The sequence below is a fragment of the Haemorhous mexicanus genome, chromosome 5 (genome assembly GCF_027477595.1).
Source record: "Haemorhous mexicanus isolate bHaeMex1 chromosome 5, bHaeMex1.pri, whole genome shotgun sequence".
NCBI lineage: Eukaryota > Metazoa > Chordata > Aves > Passeriformes > Fringillidae > Haemorhous > Haemorhous mexicanus.
The window spans coordinates 7,525,463-7,543,719 of record NC_082345.1 but is presented as its reverse complement, the minus strand read 5'-3'; the positions used below and the strand labels follow the sequence as shown (position 1 = coordinate 7,543,719).

At 42.1% G+C, this 18,257-nt stretch overlaps 1 protein-coding gene across 1 annotated transcript in view; it reads left to right on the top strand.

Annotated features, from left to right (window-relative positions):
• WNT7B (Wnt family member 7B) overlaps nucleotides 1–18,257 on the top strand; it is a 94,111-nt gene that overhangs the window by 39,809 nt on the left and 36,045 nt on the right. The window contains exon 2 of the mRNA XM_059845745.1: nucleotides 12,521–12,747. Coding sequence (XP_059701728.1) covers nucleotides 12,521–12,747 — 227 coding nt within the window. The remainder of the gene's footprint in view (nucleotides 1–12,520; nucleotides 12,748–18,257) is intronic.

The window sequence follows — 18,257 nt, the reverse complement described above, 5'->3', positions numbered from 1 at the left end:
TGACCTGTCTCTCTAATGTAAACATGAAGCACAATCTAAGCAAATTGTTTTTCTATACTTTTAGGCATACTTCCCTTCCATCTGCCCCATTTCTCAAAGTCAGATGCTGCAAATAAAAGGAGGGCTCATAACTGGACTCTAATTGCTGAACAGCTGCTGTTCCACTAATGAGGGGGTGAGGAACAAGGAGGCAAAATATTTTGGGCCTGTTTTACACAGCTGCAATGCAGTCCATGCAGGAACTGAAGAATTCAGAAGCAATAGTAATTCACTGTAGAATGAGGAATGAAGAGCCTCTTTATGTCTCAACTCTTATTTTACTAAGTGGAGATAGAGACATGGAATGGCAAAAGCAGTTATCTTGTTTTTGTTTCCCCGAGAGGAGAAGAGGGGAGTGTAATCCCAGTCATGAAGTGTAATTTATCTTGTGCAGAAAAGCTTGGACCAGTGGTAGAGAACATTGAAAAGGGGGATAGAAATGATCAGAGGTCTCATGCATGAGAAGAAAATTTGATTGAGGGCTGTTTTGTTCTGCAGAAGATTTATAAACAACTTAAAGGGCAGTGCAAGGACTCTGGAGAAAAAAATATTCTGTTCCCATTTGGTATAGGAGAAGAAACCTTGATATTTATTTGCAGAAATTTCCTAGAATCATAGAAGAGAAACATTGGAATATTCTGAGTTGGGAGGGACCCACAGGGATCATCAAGTCCAACTCCTGGCCCTGCACAGGAGAATCTCAAGAATCTTACCCTGTGCCTGAGTGTTGTTCAAATGCTCATTGAGTTTTGTCAGCCTTGGAGCCATGACCATTCCCTGGGGAATGCTGGTTCAGTGCCCAACCACCCTTTTAGGGAAAATTAAGGTGGGGTGATTTATAAATGGTTTGAAGTGTCTGTCAGGAGTGGGAAAGGTGCAGCTGATCCTGCCCAGGGAAGGTGGATGGACCACTGTCTCCTCAAAGTCACTTACTGTCCAGTTTGCTCCCTCCTGTGGAACCTGTGCCTTCCCATCCCCACTCAGATTTTCTCACCCAGCTCTCCCAGGGGAATGCAGCTCATTCAGTCTCCAGCATTCCTGGTCTCATACTCTCCCAACAGGAGCCTTTCCATGTGAGCCCAGGGGCCAGTTCTGCATGCACAGCTGCCAGTCTGACATGCCTTGGCACGTGCTTTCAGATCCCCTGGTGCAGGAGTTCTCCTGCAGTGCCTGGGCTCCCTAACACCATGCACAAAGGCAGATCACATCATCAGGGGAACCACTGGGGGAAAGTCTGCAGGTTCCAGACTTCACATCTTAGAGAATGCCCATGGCTGTCCTTGTCTATGACCACAACCCTTTTAAAACCATCTCATCTTCTGAGCATGTTATAGTACTTAAAAGATATTTAAGTTGTGGAGTTTTAGGAAAATTTGATAGTTTCTGAGCTTCCTAATAGTCTGTGATGCTGCTGTTAGCTTAAGTTTTTCTTCTATGGAACAGATAAATTTAATTCAGACAGAAATCTAGCTTCTCTATCAATTTCTGTTTTACCTAGGGGTAAAAAATTGAAAAGATCAGTGCCAAAAGAATGGTAGCATCAGGGAGAAAATTGAGAGTAAGTATTTATTGGCAGTGAAAGGAGGTTTCTGTGGGAGTGTGGGGCTGACTGATGATGAAGACTGGACTGTGGCTCAGATGTAGCTGTTAAGCCAGGCTTAACCTGCTCTGGGTGCTCACTGGCTGACACTGTGTGTGCCATCAGCTGCCTATAGCCCCTACAGATTGCACATGACTCACTTTGGTAGAGCAGTTTTAGAACCACCTCTGCAGGCTCAGCTGTGAACCCCAGACAGTCCTTATCACTTACCTCTTTAAACCTCTTCATTCTTTGGATTGCATGGCCATAAAGGGATTTTTTTCAAATTGTCAAATTCAGAAAGATAACTGGAGGAAAAAGAAATCCAAGATTCCCATAGTCAGCAGCATCTTCAGTTTGAAGGCAAGAAGCAGCTAAATTGGGGTCCATATGCCACCTTAGGAAAAGGCAGGTAAATGCCTGTGTGTGTATGGCTGACAGTGTGTGTGGGATCTTCTGAGAGTGGATTTGAGAAGTATTCCATCCAGCTGCTTTCACAAGCTTACAGTGATTTTCAAAACACCAGGGGCACACCCAGCATGGGCCACTGGGATAATACCACAGATGCAAGATTTTTATGGCTGCACACCAAATTTAGAAACTCCCTCTAGAAAAACAACTCAAAATGACTTTTGCTAATCCTTCTGAACACCTGGAATAGGCTCAATAAGCCAGGGACCTAGAAAAGTTACTGTGTGGTTTACCAGGCCTCTTGTATCACTGAGAATTAAAATTTTGAAATCAGTAGCTGAAAGAAACCTTAGACATTCATAGATAGCCCTGTTTGGTGTCACAATATTTTGTGCCAGTGTTGACAGTTCAGATTATAAAACAGAGAGTTGTTGTTCACCCAAAGCCCACATGCAGCATACAATAATGTTTTAAATGCTTGGAAATCTGCATAGGAAATAAACCTTTATATTCTGCAGTTTCTGAGGGGTTCTCCCCTATTTCTCCACACTTGATACTTTCTCAGACTGAAGCTATTTTATAGTGATATCCAACTTTTAGGTACAGATTTGAAGGTCTGATCAGACCCTATTTCCATGTCTAACCAAGATGTATAATCTCAAATATAAGGGTCTCATAACTTCAGTAGGGTAATTCCTGTAAGGAGCTAACCAGAAATTATCTATCTGATGGATCAGAATTTCTCTTTGCATGATCACCAATAGCCAGTGGGGAGTTTTGCTGGGTTCAGGGAATGCAGGCCTGCTCCATGGAAGTGCCAAGCAGTTTTGCTTATAGCTAGTGTGGTGGTACAAGAAAGGCTGCAAATAATTTTCTCATTAGGCAACAGACTCAGAAAATGAGAGGCAAAATTAGTTAACCCACTAAGAGGCTATTAAAAAAAATATTTCCAAGTGTCATTTGCTATTTGCTTAAAAACCTGTTGCATTTTTTTCTTTTTGTTTTCAATAACTATTAATTAAAAGAATAGAAAACCTACCAAGTGTAGCATTTCTGCACTCTGCATTTCTTATGCAACTTCCTAAGTGTAACTCCTCTGCCTTAATTTATTTTGGGATCTGGTGGCTAGCATGAGGTCTTTGTACAGGGACATATTCTGGTACATTGACTTGGGCTGACATGCAGTTAACAACAAATTTTCCATGGAAGCAAATAGAACTGCATGACCAGGAAAGCACAAAGGGTGTCAGCCATACATCTAGCACCTTGAAATCTGTGATAGATCTCTTGTATTTGGTGGTCCTAAAGCATTTTCCTTCCTCAATCAAGGCTTTGCAAGAGCTTAGCTGAGCTGTGCAGGCTGAAAGGGACTTTCAGGGCACTTTTGTTTGAAGTTGCAGCCAGCCCAGGGAGCTCATTTAAAGCTGGCTGTCCAGCCCTAGCACAAACCTGCCCTGGGAGCAGAACCTGTACCCAGGCAATCAGCCTGTGCCAACCTGAGCAACCTGCTCCAGTGCAAAGGGAGGCCCTGGCTCAGGGTGCCCAGAGAAGCTGTGGCTGCCCCAACCCTGGTGGTGTTCAAGGCCAGGTTGGACAAGGCTTGGAGCAACCTGGGATAGTGGAAGGTGTCCCTGCCCAAGGCAGGGGGTGAGACTGGATGAACTTTAAGGTCCCTTCCAACCCAAACTCTTCCATGATTCTGAGAGCAGAATCTGTTTCTTTTTGAGGTGATGTGGAAGGTGCATCCTCCCTCCTGTCCTTGGTGCTGGAGATGGAGAGTAGCTGTACATTCATCCCATGTCTCTGACAGAGGTACCTCTGCACCACCACCCAGCCTCATGCAGACACACCACCCATCTCTGCTGGGATATTGCAGCTCTCTTGGGAAGGAATAAACTCTGACAGGAAATATAAAAAAAAAAAAAATTAAAGCCCCACAGTTTTCCTCATTCTTACCTGTTCATGCTAAACCTGGACAGGTCCACAGTTCCTGCTTCTGGGACTTTGTGTTTCTTATCCAGTTTTTCCCACATCTTGAGAACAGCACAAATGTGTTCACTGTGAATGAGTGTGCCCCAACTACTGTTGTTTGAGGGAAAGGTGAAGGTGGGTAAGTGAGGAGGGAAAATAACAAGGGCTCAAGGCTGCACAACAAACTGGGACTATTGTTGGGGCACCAGTGATCTGCATGGTCCCACCTGGGTGGTGCCAAGGATGTGCCCAGTCCCCACATTCACTTCCTCCCCTGCTGCACACTGGAGCAGGAGGAGCTGCCCTTCTGTCTGTCACCCCAAAGCTTCAGCTGTTGTAGAGAAACATGAAAAGAACTCCTCCTCCTCCTTGTACTCCCTGACAATGGTCTTGTCTGAAGTGAGGCATTTAGAGCAGATGAGAGCAGCACACGCTGCTGCTGGTTTGAGCAATGCTCCCATTCCAGATGTAGGAGCCAGTAAGTAAACCTGACAGCACCAAGTCCATGGGTTTTTTGCTTTAATTTTGTTTGTGCATGTTACTTAATTCCATATCCGGACTTTTTATGGCCTTAGGAAAGATTTACCACCATGAAAACTGTGGTGAGGGAAGGAATAAAAGAATTAAATCATGGCTCACCATTGTGGTGTATTCAGTGGATAAAAATTCAATGTCACTGACAAAGAGAATTTAACTTTTTTTTCTCTTAAGAGAATTTAACTTTTTTTTCCTCTGCTGCTAATTCAAGACCAGTAAGTCTTGTTTTGTGCTCATATATCTGTGTCCAAATAGCAGCCCTCAGTGGTCATTTAGTCTGGAGTGCATTATGGGAAGGGTCAATGTGGCCCCTCCACCTTAATAATAAAAGAACGTCTGAGACAACTTTATATGGCTTTTCAGGTGTACCTCAGAGCTGCATACAGATTTTGATCCTCATGGTTAATAGACACTGCAATGGAGTCTCAACATTTTAATACAATATACTAAATTCTCCAACATGATGGCTCAGTAGACTTTCAGAATTTATTCTCATTGTTTGCTCAGATCTTGATGAGCTCCTGCCTAAACCACTACAGCAGTAAAGCCAGCTGACTTAATTTTGAGAAGGAAGAGTCTTCCTCTCCTATAGACCCATTAGTAAATGCTTTCCTCAATTTTAATTTTTGTATCACATCCATGAAAGCCCTATGCAAACAAAGCAAAAAATTTAAGATCTTTCAAAAATGTTTGATGAAAAATATCACAAAGCATTTATTTTAAGATAGATTCCAGTAACAGTTCACCTTAAAAATTTTAAAGCCACGAGGCATACCTGGCATGTCAGAATGAGCTAACCAAGAGATAACTGCTTCTGTATAGGACATCTGTGGTAGGACTGTGACAGGATTTCATCAGATCTCACAAATTAAGCAGAGTATGGTCTTGATAGATCTTGGACTTTGCCTGAAGACTACTTATTTCTTTCTTCCTCTTAATCCATTCCCCAAACAGAACAGACTGCTAAACTTTGGTCAGAGACAAAATATGCACTTCACAGAAGTTTAATTAAGGCTTGGAAAAGGCCATACCTATAAATATGTTGTGTGTGATAGGAGAAAGCTTATTTTTTCTTATTTACTGTATGAAAAACATGACAAAACCGTGGACTTTACATAAAGAAATTTTCATTTTTCTATGATACTGAACTGTCTCTGCATAGACACAGAGAATCTGTGACTTATCTCTTCCAGCCACTTTGGTATCTCAAGGTTGCATTCCCTGCCAGGAGAACTGCAATACCCCACCCTGGTTATTCTGCAGGGTAACTTTGCTTCCCACAGTGGTGGGCTGCTGCTCAGCAAACAGCTCTGTGCCTCCCTGTCAGATATTAGTGTGGCTCTTTTTAGTACTAAAGGGAGCCAGAAATGGGGTGGAAGGCAAATTATTTAAGCTGTGAGTGCTTAAAGGGGCATCTTGGCACTGGGGAATGGACTTGGGAGCTGCTTGGTACTCTGCAAGGTAAGGCATGTGCATGTTTGCAGAACGGGGCTGGTAGGTCCTGCTAACCCTGTTTATAGAGACAAAAGAAAAAAAACTGTGTGAAACAAAAGCGTTTCAGTTTGATTTCTAAATCTGATAAAGCTCTGTTTGTAAAAGGAATCAAATAATTTTATATCAACACCATTTTTCATTAAGCTTATTCAGATAAGTTCAATTGCACCACGTATGTCACCACCTTCATCCCTGACAAGACCAAAGCAGGAATATTCCAGCTTTCCATGAATTACCCAGGAGAATGCTAGAATTGCTACCTTCCTGCAGCTTTCAAACACTGGCCTATCAGTTTTCTCTGGTTTAGCAAACCAAGCACTTACTGAAACACAAATTCCTTTGGAATAATTATTTGCCGCACTTCAGATATTTTAACACCCAATTTTATTTTTATAAATTTTTATATCCACAGGATGTGTTTTCCATCATATAACTCGATGCCCCCAGAGTAAAGTGATTTGAGACAAGAAAGAAAACCCTCATTATGCAGTAGTTTGCCATAAAATTCTGGAGGACAGTGAATATGCAATGAAAATGGAAATGTAAATTTGCTAGTGCAGCCTTTACAATAGGACACATGAGGCCTGTGAGGCATTTCTGTTCTCCATGAGCCTTTTGTTGGTGTAAAAAAGTTGAATACAGGTAAACTACAGATGTAAAAGTCTTCAAGATATCCTGCTGTTACATATCAAGTGTTGCCTCACTGAGAGATTATTAAAAATTATTGCAGTGGACCAGTCATACAGCAAATAAGATATGTGTCAAAGTCAGATTTCTCTTGCTCAGTGAACAGCAGGAATGTGCAGGAGGCCAGTGCTGGTTGCTGGTGCTGATCTGTGAATGGTATCCCAGGCACTGTCTCCCCTCCTTCTGCTGAAGCCCAGTGGTTTACTGCTGGCTCCACAGCAACCATCCCTGCTGGCAGGTAGGGGAGGGTGTGATCCAAGGGTTTGCTGGTGTTCCCTGATCACTGTGGCACAGAGGGATGGGGGGCATGCCCCCACTCCTCTCTCCAGCAGGCGTTTACCCAAGGCAGGCTCTGCCCTTGTGTGAGTCACCCCTCAACTCACCCATTCCACTGCTTTCATTCCTGGCCATGCCAGCAAGCACACTGCGTGGGATATCAGGCACTTTTTTGGGTGAGCTCCTCAAAGACATCTCTGCCTTTCATTTGGTGGAGTGAGCAGGTCTGTGTGCAGCCCCCAGGTCTGGAGCCCCAGCAGAGGGGAGAGCAGCACAGGGCTGAGCCACGCAGCCTCACTGGATTCCCACTTCAGTCACACACATCGATTTCCCAAAGCCAGGGTGCAAAACAAAACTGAAAGCCTAAACAAATGCATATGGCATTCAGAGCTCAGGACACCCCTGCCAATTTCTGCAACTGATATGCACTCAAAATATTTACTTAGGAATTCTTAATTAAGTCAACCATTTGGTAGTGGTGTAGGGTTTCAGATGTGTCGCAATGTCACCACAAAATACCTCGGTGGCTCCTGCTAACAAAGAACCCACTGTGTGGATTTTTTTTTTTGTCAGAGATGGTGGGGTAAGTTTTCTGTACAGTGTGCCAAAAAGCTGCACAACTCCTCTGCTGTTAATGGGGTTCGTGTGGCTAAATGCCTTCATTCCTTGCTGAAAACCAACCCCCTGCCCAAGAGCAGTTTCAGGTGAATGTCAAAAAGCAGAGCTGGGCTGGGATCCCAGTGACCCCACAGCTGCCTGTCCAAGGGCTTGCAGCAGGGCTGGCTCGGTGGGAGGTGTGTGCTGTGCTGTTGTACAGTCAGGAATGCAAATGAGGGAGGGTGCTGGAGGAGAAGAAGTTCTTGACACCAGTCCTGGGCTCCAATAAAATGAAATTTGCTCAGGGAGCACAGGTTGGCAGAGAATTTTTAAAGCAACTTTTTAGTTTTTTAACCAAAAGGTTAAAATCAACTTGAGTAAGTGTTTCACGTGTATGCAATGTGTTGTTGGTTTGATCTCTTATTTTACATCTTTTTTCATGTATTTGTCAGAATGGTATATTAAGGTCCTAGGAGAAATCTCAGTACACATCTGTGCCTGTGCAGGAGCTTGGGGACAACTCCAAAGATTGGTCAGTTACTGCTCATCATCTATAAGTAGGCAGCTCTGTTTCATAATTTTATCAAAATTCAGATTCTTTTAACAAGAATAAAATTTAATTTTTTCTTTTCATGTGCTTGTACAGCTGTCCATTATAAGGATTTACTTTATATATTTTCCACTCATGCAAAGAATCTGTAAACTGCAGTTCACATGATGACCTTCTTATATGTAAAATTAATCAGAAGTTGCAAGGACAGGATAACATTTGAAATCAATGAAATGACTCGTGCTCAAGTTAAGTGAATGCTTGCTTTTGTAAATATAAAATGGAGACTCCAGCAAGCCAACCAGGAATGAGGAGTACATTTCTCTTCCAACAAGCAGTTCTTAAAACTCAAGTGACCTTAGTGCTTAATTTCTGAAGCATTTCAAAGACCTTAACTTTTACGACTCTCTTAGAATATCTAATAATTTTCATTTCACTTTGTGAAAAGGGAAGCTGGAGTTGCTTAGGTGCTACAGAGGAGCTACAACTGTGACAGGAAATAGATTTGGAAGGAGAATTTCTTCTTTTTGTGACAGGATTCATCTGTCTTTGCATAAGTAAGCAAGCATTATTTCAGAAAATAAGCTGAAACTTGTGTCCCACCACCATGATTTTCTGCTGGCTGTGACACAGTCCTAGTTATTTTTTCAAATGATAAAAACCCTGATGTTTCAGAATTCTTATGCAGAAACCAAGCCTTCCAAAGTCTTGTTCATCAGGTGTAATTTGATAGAAGCTTGAGCTGCAAGGTCCTATCCAAGCCCAGATCTGATGGGTTTTTTTTTTGTTTGTTTGTTTTTGTTGGGTTGTTTGGGTTTTTCCTGTGGGTTTGGGTTTTTTTTTTGGGGGGTGGGGGGTTGTTGTTGTTTTTTAAATTTGGGCATAACTCTGTTTATAAATATTGCTCAATTTCAGGGCTGGTGTTTCCCTTGCATTAATGGCATAGACATGAAGAAATGTCAAAGCTCTCCATATGCCAGGCATTAGTGCCAGTTCCTTAGGATATGTGCCATTATTCCACTCACTCTCTTTATCTGGATAAGCCAAGTGGATGATGTTTAATTGGATAGCACATGTGGATGACCCAGCAGAGCACTCTGAGCTGTGTGGAGACTGTTGTGGTGCAGGATGGTTGCAATTACTGTAAACTGCCTCAGAAATCTTAACAAAATGCCACACTCAGGAGTTTCTGGTGATAAGAATCAAGGCAATTTGCACCACAAAGAAAGATTAGATGAAAGAAGATGCCAAAATGTGGCATGGAGGGATCTGCCTTTTGACAGCTATAAATTGAAACAATCTCCATCTTTGAGAAAAAATAGTTTAGCCTTCAACCTGCCAAGGGGCAGGAGCACATCACAACCCTCCCAAATGTGTGATGGATGCACAAACTGAGGGACGCCACAAGAAACAGAGGAGAGGAAGCTTGAAATGCTGTTGGGTGCATTTCTTTAATAAAAATAAAGCTTTCCAAAACCTCAGTTTCATGATTCAGCATTTCTTTTGGCAGTGTAACAATTTAAAAGTAGGCTAAACAAGTCAGAGGCAATATGCTGGTAAGTTCAGACCAGAGAGGGGGAAGTTTCTGGAAGTAATAGAAAAACCAAGACCCCTTCCACCCCCAATAATTGCAGTTTAATTGTTATAATTCATTTTGCAAGCACACAATAATTATAATTATAAAAACACTACACCCTCACAATACCTTCTGAAGCAGGTATGATTGTGCTTATTTTCTGGATGAATAAACCAACCCACTGTGTTAAAATACTTTAACCAAGGCCTGCTCCAAAAAAACAATGGGAGCCCAAAGAATATATTCTTTAACCTAATTATGAGACAGCAGGGACATGTATGAAGGAAGAAACTTAACTGAAAATTATATGTTTAGATGCTGTGGCCAATTCTTGCTTTCCTTTGTTTTGAAAGTCGTAAGGTTTTTGCTGCTCAACTTGAGAATAGTTAGTGGAAACTGTGGATGCCCAGCAGTTTAAAAAAAAAAATGATGTCAGGAACTTATTGCACAGTTTTTATCAATGATTTAATTTTTAAAAAAATATTTATATAACATACAAGTAATTTTTAGGTATAAGTTTTGCTAGTAAGTTGGTTTCCTAGTGACTGGATGACCATCAGGCAGCTACAAGAGCAGAACTGTGTGTCTTGTGCAGGTGCCAAGCGTCAGATGGAATTTTGAATGCCTTGTGCACGTCTCTTTCTTAGGAGCCAACCACAGATTTGTTCAGGGCTAGGTTTTCCTGGAAGGGTCAGTGTCTGGAGCAGCAGAGGAATGGGTTACCAGGTGGGAAAGTCTTGCAGGAAGCCTGGGCACCTGGTCTGTCCCAGGGAACTGGGCAAAGCCAGGTGGAGGGGATGGGGCAAGAATGGGGCACAGCATGTGAGTATCATCAAAGAGTGTATGTGTCTGAATTTGACACGTTATCTATTAAGGAAAAATGCTTTCCTTTGTATTTTACTGCAATGTTTTCAGAATGTCCATCCTACTTTGTGTGGAAAGTGGATGAAGTCAGAGAGAGAAAAGCTCCATGACCTTTCAAAGAAAATAGAACTTTTACTTTTCAATATTGAAAAGTGTGTGATTAAAAAAAAAAAAAAAAGGAAAAGAAGTACTGATACTTTCCTCTGTGATTTTTATTAGCTTTTGAAGCCATAGCATAAAGGTCATAAGCCACTATAAAGAGAATCTTGTCCCTGTATCAAACATAATACTACATAATACTTTTTAAAGATTATCACATCTCTTGGAAAGTCCTAATTTAAAGACATCACTATTTAAATTTAGTATTTTTTTAATTTTAAAGAGGAGAAATACTTTTTGCCAGAAAAAAGCCCTTAGCTCAAAACCTGCATGAATCTCAGGGACTCTCTGGTGCTCCAGCTTTGTTGCTCTCCATCCAGAGGAACACAAATTAAAGCTGCAGGTCTGAGCACTCCTGCTCCAACACTGGGAGTGGTCAGACTGCAACTACCTTTTGTTCTTACTCCTGTTTAATAGGCAGAACAACAGGGCAGGCACGTGCTGGGTGATCCCTTCTTTCTGTATCCATACCCACCCTGCGCCGCCATAAATAAAAACCCACCAGTGGTGAGTTTCTCATGGATTGTTAACTTTGAAAAAGATGCAAAAATACCTACTAAAGGCAGAGTGGTTCATCATGGGATTTCCATTCCACAGGAGGAGCAGCATTTCATTTTGGCCTGGGAAGGGCTCTCAATTTCACCCTCCTTGCTCTGGCTTTACTGTATCCTATTGAAATGACAAAATTAAACACTCTGATTTCAATGAAATGCAGCATTTATGTAGTTTTGCAGTTACCTTGTGATGAAGTTGACAAGTTCTTACATAATTCTTTAATTTCGTTTAGTCAGCATTTCCCCAAGGGAGCATTTCCAGTGGGAAGTTTTTGACACTAAGATGAAAGGCCTAGGCTGGTGTTCAAGGTGGGAAGTTGGATCATGGGCAGTGAGTCTGCTTGTCCAGAGCCAGCTGAAGCATCTCCATGGGCCTGGAGGTCATGGAGATGCTTCATGAGATCAGTAGATGTGACCAGAGGCATCACTGAACATGTACCCATGTTGTCCTTGTTGGTAATATTTTTTCAAAATATTACCATTTAACATGTAGGCTGTAAAGATGTTGAAAAATGAGCCTGTGAAGATGTTGAAAAGTGAGCTGAAAAATGAAAAAATAAATGTACTCAAGTGAAAACATACGGCAGGTGCGAGTTATATGCAAACTTCATAATGAATTCTGAAAATATACTTGAGGAATGAGAACTGCAAATGTTTCTAGCCTGGATGGCACATATTAAGGATAACTCCTATGTGCTCCACAACGTTTGCCAGATCTAAAAGCACAGTCATGCTGGTGAACTTCATTAATCATTCAATACCCTAAGCATAATAATGGGCAAGAGAGTTGGTGGTGTCAAGTCATTTTCTAAATTGTGCTTAACAGTTTCAAATGAGGGGTGAATGAACTGGCTGCAGTAACTAAAACACAAATTCTGAACCTGCATTCAAAGTAGTTTTAGAGATTTGTGGATGATCGCATATCGCTATATTTCGATTTTAAATAAGTCTTTCTTTCCACATCTCACAAGCTGATGTCTCTGTGTAGGACTGGAATCAAAAGTGCTAAAATTCAATTTCTTTGTTTCTTCTGGCACAAACCAGACCAGGAATTACTGTAAGATTTCCAGGCTGCTATATCAGACCAGAGACACTGTGCCAAGCCAGCATAATTACAGGAACTCAACCTCCGACCCTTCCCCTTTTGCACAGCACCCTGCCAGCCACAGAGCAGCACCTGGTCACCTCAATTTGGTTATAACGTGTCTTTCTGCTTTTTTCTTCAGAGCTTTGTCATCCGTGGTGGCTTTAGGAGCTAATATAATCTGCAACAAAATCCCAGGCCTGGCCCCTCGGCAGCGCGCGATCTGCCAGAGCCGCCCTGATGCCATCATCGTGATCGGGGAAGGGGCGCAGATGGGAATCAATGAGTGCCAGTACCAGTTCCGGTACGGGAGGTGGAACTGCTCTGCTCTGGGAGAGAAAACAGTCTTTGGACAAGAGCTTCGAGTAGGTAAGGGTGTCTCTGTCCCTACAGTGCTGTAGGGATCTGTTTGGGATGGCTTTCTCTCACCTTTCCTGCGAAGGTTTATAACCCCTGGAGCTCAGCGGCTTCCAGAACAGTTGTGTGTTTCCACTTGGTGAAAAGTCACTGGCAAGAGACATGGAGTCTCCAGTGATCTGCAGATGAAGTCTCTCATATCTGTGCAGCTTCAGACCCTGCAATGGCCTCAGTGCCTGCACTGCCATCCAAGGTCACAGCCCATGAAAAGAGAATTCCAACTGTTGTCTTGTTGCATATTGTCATGATAACTGTGGTGAATATTATGGCCAATCAAAAATTAACTGAAAGCAGCTCAGGAAAATCCCTCTGGATGGATAATTCCAAACAGAAGACTGGGAAAGGGAGGGGGACAACTTCTGAAGGAGAGATACTCATAAACAGCAGAGATTCTTGCTCTCTTTGTCCTGGAAACAGGTAACATTGTCAGTCCCCTCTTGATCTCATGCTTCAGCTGCAGGCCTGAAAAGACAGGGGAATTGGGCATGGAAGATATCTAAGTCATGGAGGAGCAGTTGGCATCTTATCATACATGCTGAGGGGGTGTCAGCCACTAATTATTCTTTGTTCAGACTTCCCAGAAGCTTAAGTAATGGGAGAGTCCCAAATAATTGATGAAGTACTGTGCATAAAACACTGGCCTTCCAGTATGTGGCAATGATACATTTTAGTGTTGCTATCATACTGCAAAGAAAATACTGCAAGTGATTTGAGGCAGGAAACATATTCAAAGAAAATAATACATGGCCTTGGCCTGACAAGCTGCTAGCTGGCAGAAGTTAAACCAATACCTTTTAACTTACCCTGTGTCTGGTATTATTTCACAGGGGAGATTCTGTAAATTTTTTTCCAGCACTGAGGTCACTATTTTCCTCATCACCCAGCCGGGTATCCTTAAATTATTCCTGACCTTTTCTCACTCCCCCAAGGGCTGCCCACTCTCCTGTCTGCTGCTCTGGGCTGCTGTTGAGCTGTGTGGCTCTCTCAAGGGCACTCAAAGTGATACCATCCAGCTTCTCAGCGGAGCTGTAGCCTGTTCTTCTTATATCCCATTTTTCTTTGGGTGATACCTTTTACATTCAATGATTTGGGTGAGTCTTGTGCTTCCAATACAGCTGAGTGTGGTTGGACATAAGATCTCATTTAAACTGTATGAAAAAAGGCATAACATTTAATTTCATCTGTGCAAAAAGGTGTTGACTCACATGGTGCTTTGGTTGTTAGTGGTGGTCAAGGTGTCAGGGGTTTTTTCTGACACCCTTGTGAAATGAATGCCAAAAACTGAAGCATGTTTGGGTCAACAAGGGAATGGAATATTTTTTGAAAGAACATCCAAATCTGAGAAACTGGCTGAGGTCTGGGTGCTTTAAGGTCACAGTGGTTCAGCTGTAAAGTGTTGAAAGGGAATAAATCCAGTGGCATTGGGCAATTGACTTACATTTGCAGAGGGTCTGTCATATTCTGTGAGCTTTACATTACATTCTCAAGGCATCATATTCAGGAATTAACCTAACTTTTGACTTCTGCCTTCAAATTTAAATGTGCCAGAAAAAAATCTAGTCACTTGTCTTGACTGTTAGAAGCATGGTCTGGTCCTCCTTAGCTGGTATTATGTTTGTTTGCTCTCAGTTGGTAACCAGAATTATGTTGCTGTCAGAAAATAAACATCTGCTAAGCATCCTGTGCTTTTTCATGCTCTGTTTTCATCTGCCAAAGCTTGCAGGCATGCCCTGACCTTAGATAAGTGAGCTGTCTTACCTTCTGTGAGACCCCTTATGGCCTGAGAAGAGCTACTCTGGAGGGTTGTACCAGCCTGGGTGTCATCACAAAGCTTTCCAGTGAAAAGGCTTTCACTGCTTTCACCACTTCACAATTTCTGCTCTCCTCTTCAAGCTGAGGATCTTGTGCTGCCTCGCCATCTTCACCACTGTGCTTGTGGGTAGCAATTCTCTTCACCAGAGGCTCCTTTCATCCTCCAAAGCTTTGCAAGTGAGGGCAGTTCAAATGCATAAAGAGGGCAGTGCTTTCAGTCTCCATGTTTCAATGCAAGGTAAGAGCTAGAAGGAACAGAAATTATTTGTCATTAGGATGCACCAGCTATCAGGCTGGTCAGACTATACAAAGCTGGAAAAAACCAGGGTTTCCTTGAGCCACTCTTCAAGCCATATGTGCCAAAATGTTTACCAGATTCTTGACCTCTTCACTGAAGCTGGGTGGTTTCTTGCAAGTCTGAAATGACTGATGTGGAATTTGGTGGGTTCTTTTATGGGTTAACCCAAACACAGATGAAACTTGGCTGTTGCAGCTGAGTTCTGCTTTGACATTTGTTGGGTGTGAAACCACACAGACTCTAACAGTTGCAGAAGGTTTACATGACCCCTTCCAGCCGAGCCAGATGAGTTCCATGCAGGTCTGTAAAGGACCCCATAATCCACAAGTCTTCATTTCTTTTATTACTGGGGTAGCACCCAGAGATGATGAGGTCAGTACCTAGGAAAAGGATAGGGTTTAGGAAGTAGTGCTATTACACTAGCAAGGGGGAAAAAGGTAAAAGATGGACAAAGATTTAAAAACCCAACTACTTAAAAGTACAAATATTCACACGTGTAACAAAACACACCCGTGTCTGACACAGAAACACTAAACCAGCCATTCAGTTCTTCCTGAACACACTGGAGAAAGGACTAAAACTAAAATAAGTCAGGCATGTTTTTCACTTTAACCCAAAGGAAAGCTTTGTCCCAGAACCCCTTTGGGGAGATGAACACTGAAGGTGAGTTATTCAGGTCTCAGGTAGGGAGGGAAAGTAAGCAGTGATAACAAATTGATCACTCTCTTGCTGCATGGGAAGGACTGACCAAGCCTCTACCACCACACTGACAAGTACAGATTTATGGTTATTCTAACTTGTATTTTGATGCAAGACTCCCCTTTCAAAACTCCAAGCAAACACAGACTCACCCAACATGAGGTTTCTCCAAGACATGTACATCTGTTTCTTCCATCACCTCTTGGGTGCCTTTATGTTCTAACCATGCATGTCTTCCACCCACCACCAAGCCAGAAGACATGACACAGGGACACATGTCCCCCCTTGTGATTTCTAGGGATCCAACTGTGCCAGGAGAAGTCCTCAGTTTATTAGCTAAGCTCTAAGATGGATCAGTGAGGAGTTACTTATTCACAGAGGTACTCCAGTGAATGAGGGCTGCATCACCAATACAGCACATGGAATCTATATTAAAAACAATTGAAATAGTCCAGGGGATGGAATAACAGTTGTAGAAATCATGGGGCTTTCGTGTTGGTGTGAAAGATTTATAGCAACCAGACATAAAAGTGACAGAGAAATCTAAATTACTAGCATGAACAAAGGCATGGGATAAATTTGCCAAGCATTGTGTATGCATAACTTATTTTGATTTATTTATAGCTGGGAACTCTTCCATAGTCATGCCATCCCCAAAGAAAGTCAGTCCTGATCTTAGTTTACTCATGCTATCCTTGTACATTTTTGTATTTGTCACCTTCCTGTGTTCATCCCCAGTTTTCAGGCCAGCTTCTCATATACTCTTCTGCACTCTCCACTCATTCTTCTTGCTTCTAGCCTCTTTAAAGATTGCCTCTTAAACAATTGAATTCAAAAATTAAAAATTAAATATTTTTAAACAAATTAAAAATAATTATACATCAAATGTTATTAGTGGTAATCACTGTTGAAACATAATTGCCATTCTAACATTTTGAAAGTGAGGACCCTGATCTGGAAGAGGAAAGCCTCTGGTCCTGTCAGGTTATTGATACAAAAGAGCTCCAGCACTAGGTCTCTATTCTCCCAAATGATGGGCAGAGCAATTTGTCACCTACATGCCTCTGAAAGCTGCAGATCATTAATAGCATTGAAAGCAAAGAACTCCCCCCAGAAAAGCCAGCAGTGCAGCAGCAGTATGAAGGCTGAATCAATAACAGACATGAAACCTACTGTTGTTCTTTGACAGTGGATTATTCTGGCTAATTATTTGTGCATTGACCCTTTCCACTGGAATCCTTTAAACTGAAGTGCTTATGAACAGGCAGCTCTTACCAGTGCTAAATCCAGGGCAAAACTGAGCTGTTCTGGCATTTTGAAAAATAGATCTGTCAAGATATCCAAAGTGATCTGAACCTGTCTCCTTTCTCAAACACATGATGTGGAAAATGAGCGTGATTTAGCAATATTTGGCTGTGTCACTGGTGCAGTGATTTGGAAAATCATTAAATTGGACACCTGACAGGGAAATATTAATAAGCAGACCAAACCAAAGAGAGTTCTGAAGTTGATTTTGTTGTTTGAGGTTTTTTTTTTTTGTTTTGTTTTTAATTTTTTTTAATTTAATGTCTTACCCTTTGTTTTGATCTGTAGTTTTCTGGTGTGTTGAAAGGATGCACCTGAAAGGAAGTTACAGCTCTGCTTGTCAGGGGAGGTTTAGGAGAAGAACATCTTGAGAAATTTCTTGCCTCTTCCCATTCGTTTAACTTTTGATCCACTCTCCAGGCAGAAAGGGGGGGGGGGGATAGGAGAAAGAAAAACCCTACAGTTTAAGCAACAAACAAAATCTGTGCATGGATTTTATTAACTCCCAGGTGAAGGAGACTTTTGGCAAACACAATCAGAACACAATGTCACAGCTCTCTACAAGCATGCACTTGGACATATGCACACATAAACTGGGAAGAGGATGGATAATTCCAAACAGAAGACTGGGAAAGGGAGGGGGACAACTTCTGAAGGAGAGATACTCATAAACGACAGGGATTCTTGCTCTCTTTGTACTGGAAACAGGTAACATTGTCAGTCCCCTCTTGATCCCATGTTTCAGCTGCAGGCCTGAAAAGACATGGGGATTGGGCATGGAAGATATCTAAGAGATGGCGTCATGGAGGAGCAGTTGGCATCTTACCATACATGCTGAGGGGGTGTAAGCCAGTAAATTATTCTTTGTTCAGGCCATATATAGGCTAAATTAAATTTGGATTCCACATATGAATCCAGTAATTTTTACTCTGGGCTACGATGCTTAACCGAGATGCCAAATGTTCATAAAAACTTCCTACCAAAAATGGGAGGAGTAGAGAGGCTCATTATTCTCCAAAAATGGATATTTGGGTCCAAGCAGATGGACTAATCTAGCACAGTAGTGTCTGGTGTGGTATGAGCTGGCCAACTTGGGAAGCTTGGCTTTCAGTGTGAGCAGAAAACTTGGGATGCATGAAGACAGGCGGCATTCTTAGGAATGCTTTACAACCAGAGCTGTGCTTTAATGCTATCAGCAAGTCAATAAAGGGAACCATAAATGAATCCAGACAGTTTGCTAAAGTAAGTACATTTCTAGCTCACTTTTTGCCTTTATTTCCTCCTGCCATTTCTTTCTCTGCTACTTAATGTTCTCATTTTCAATTTTTTAAAATCAATTTATGTTGTT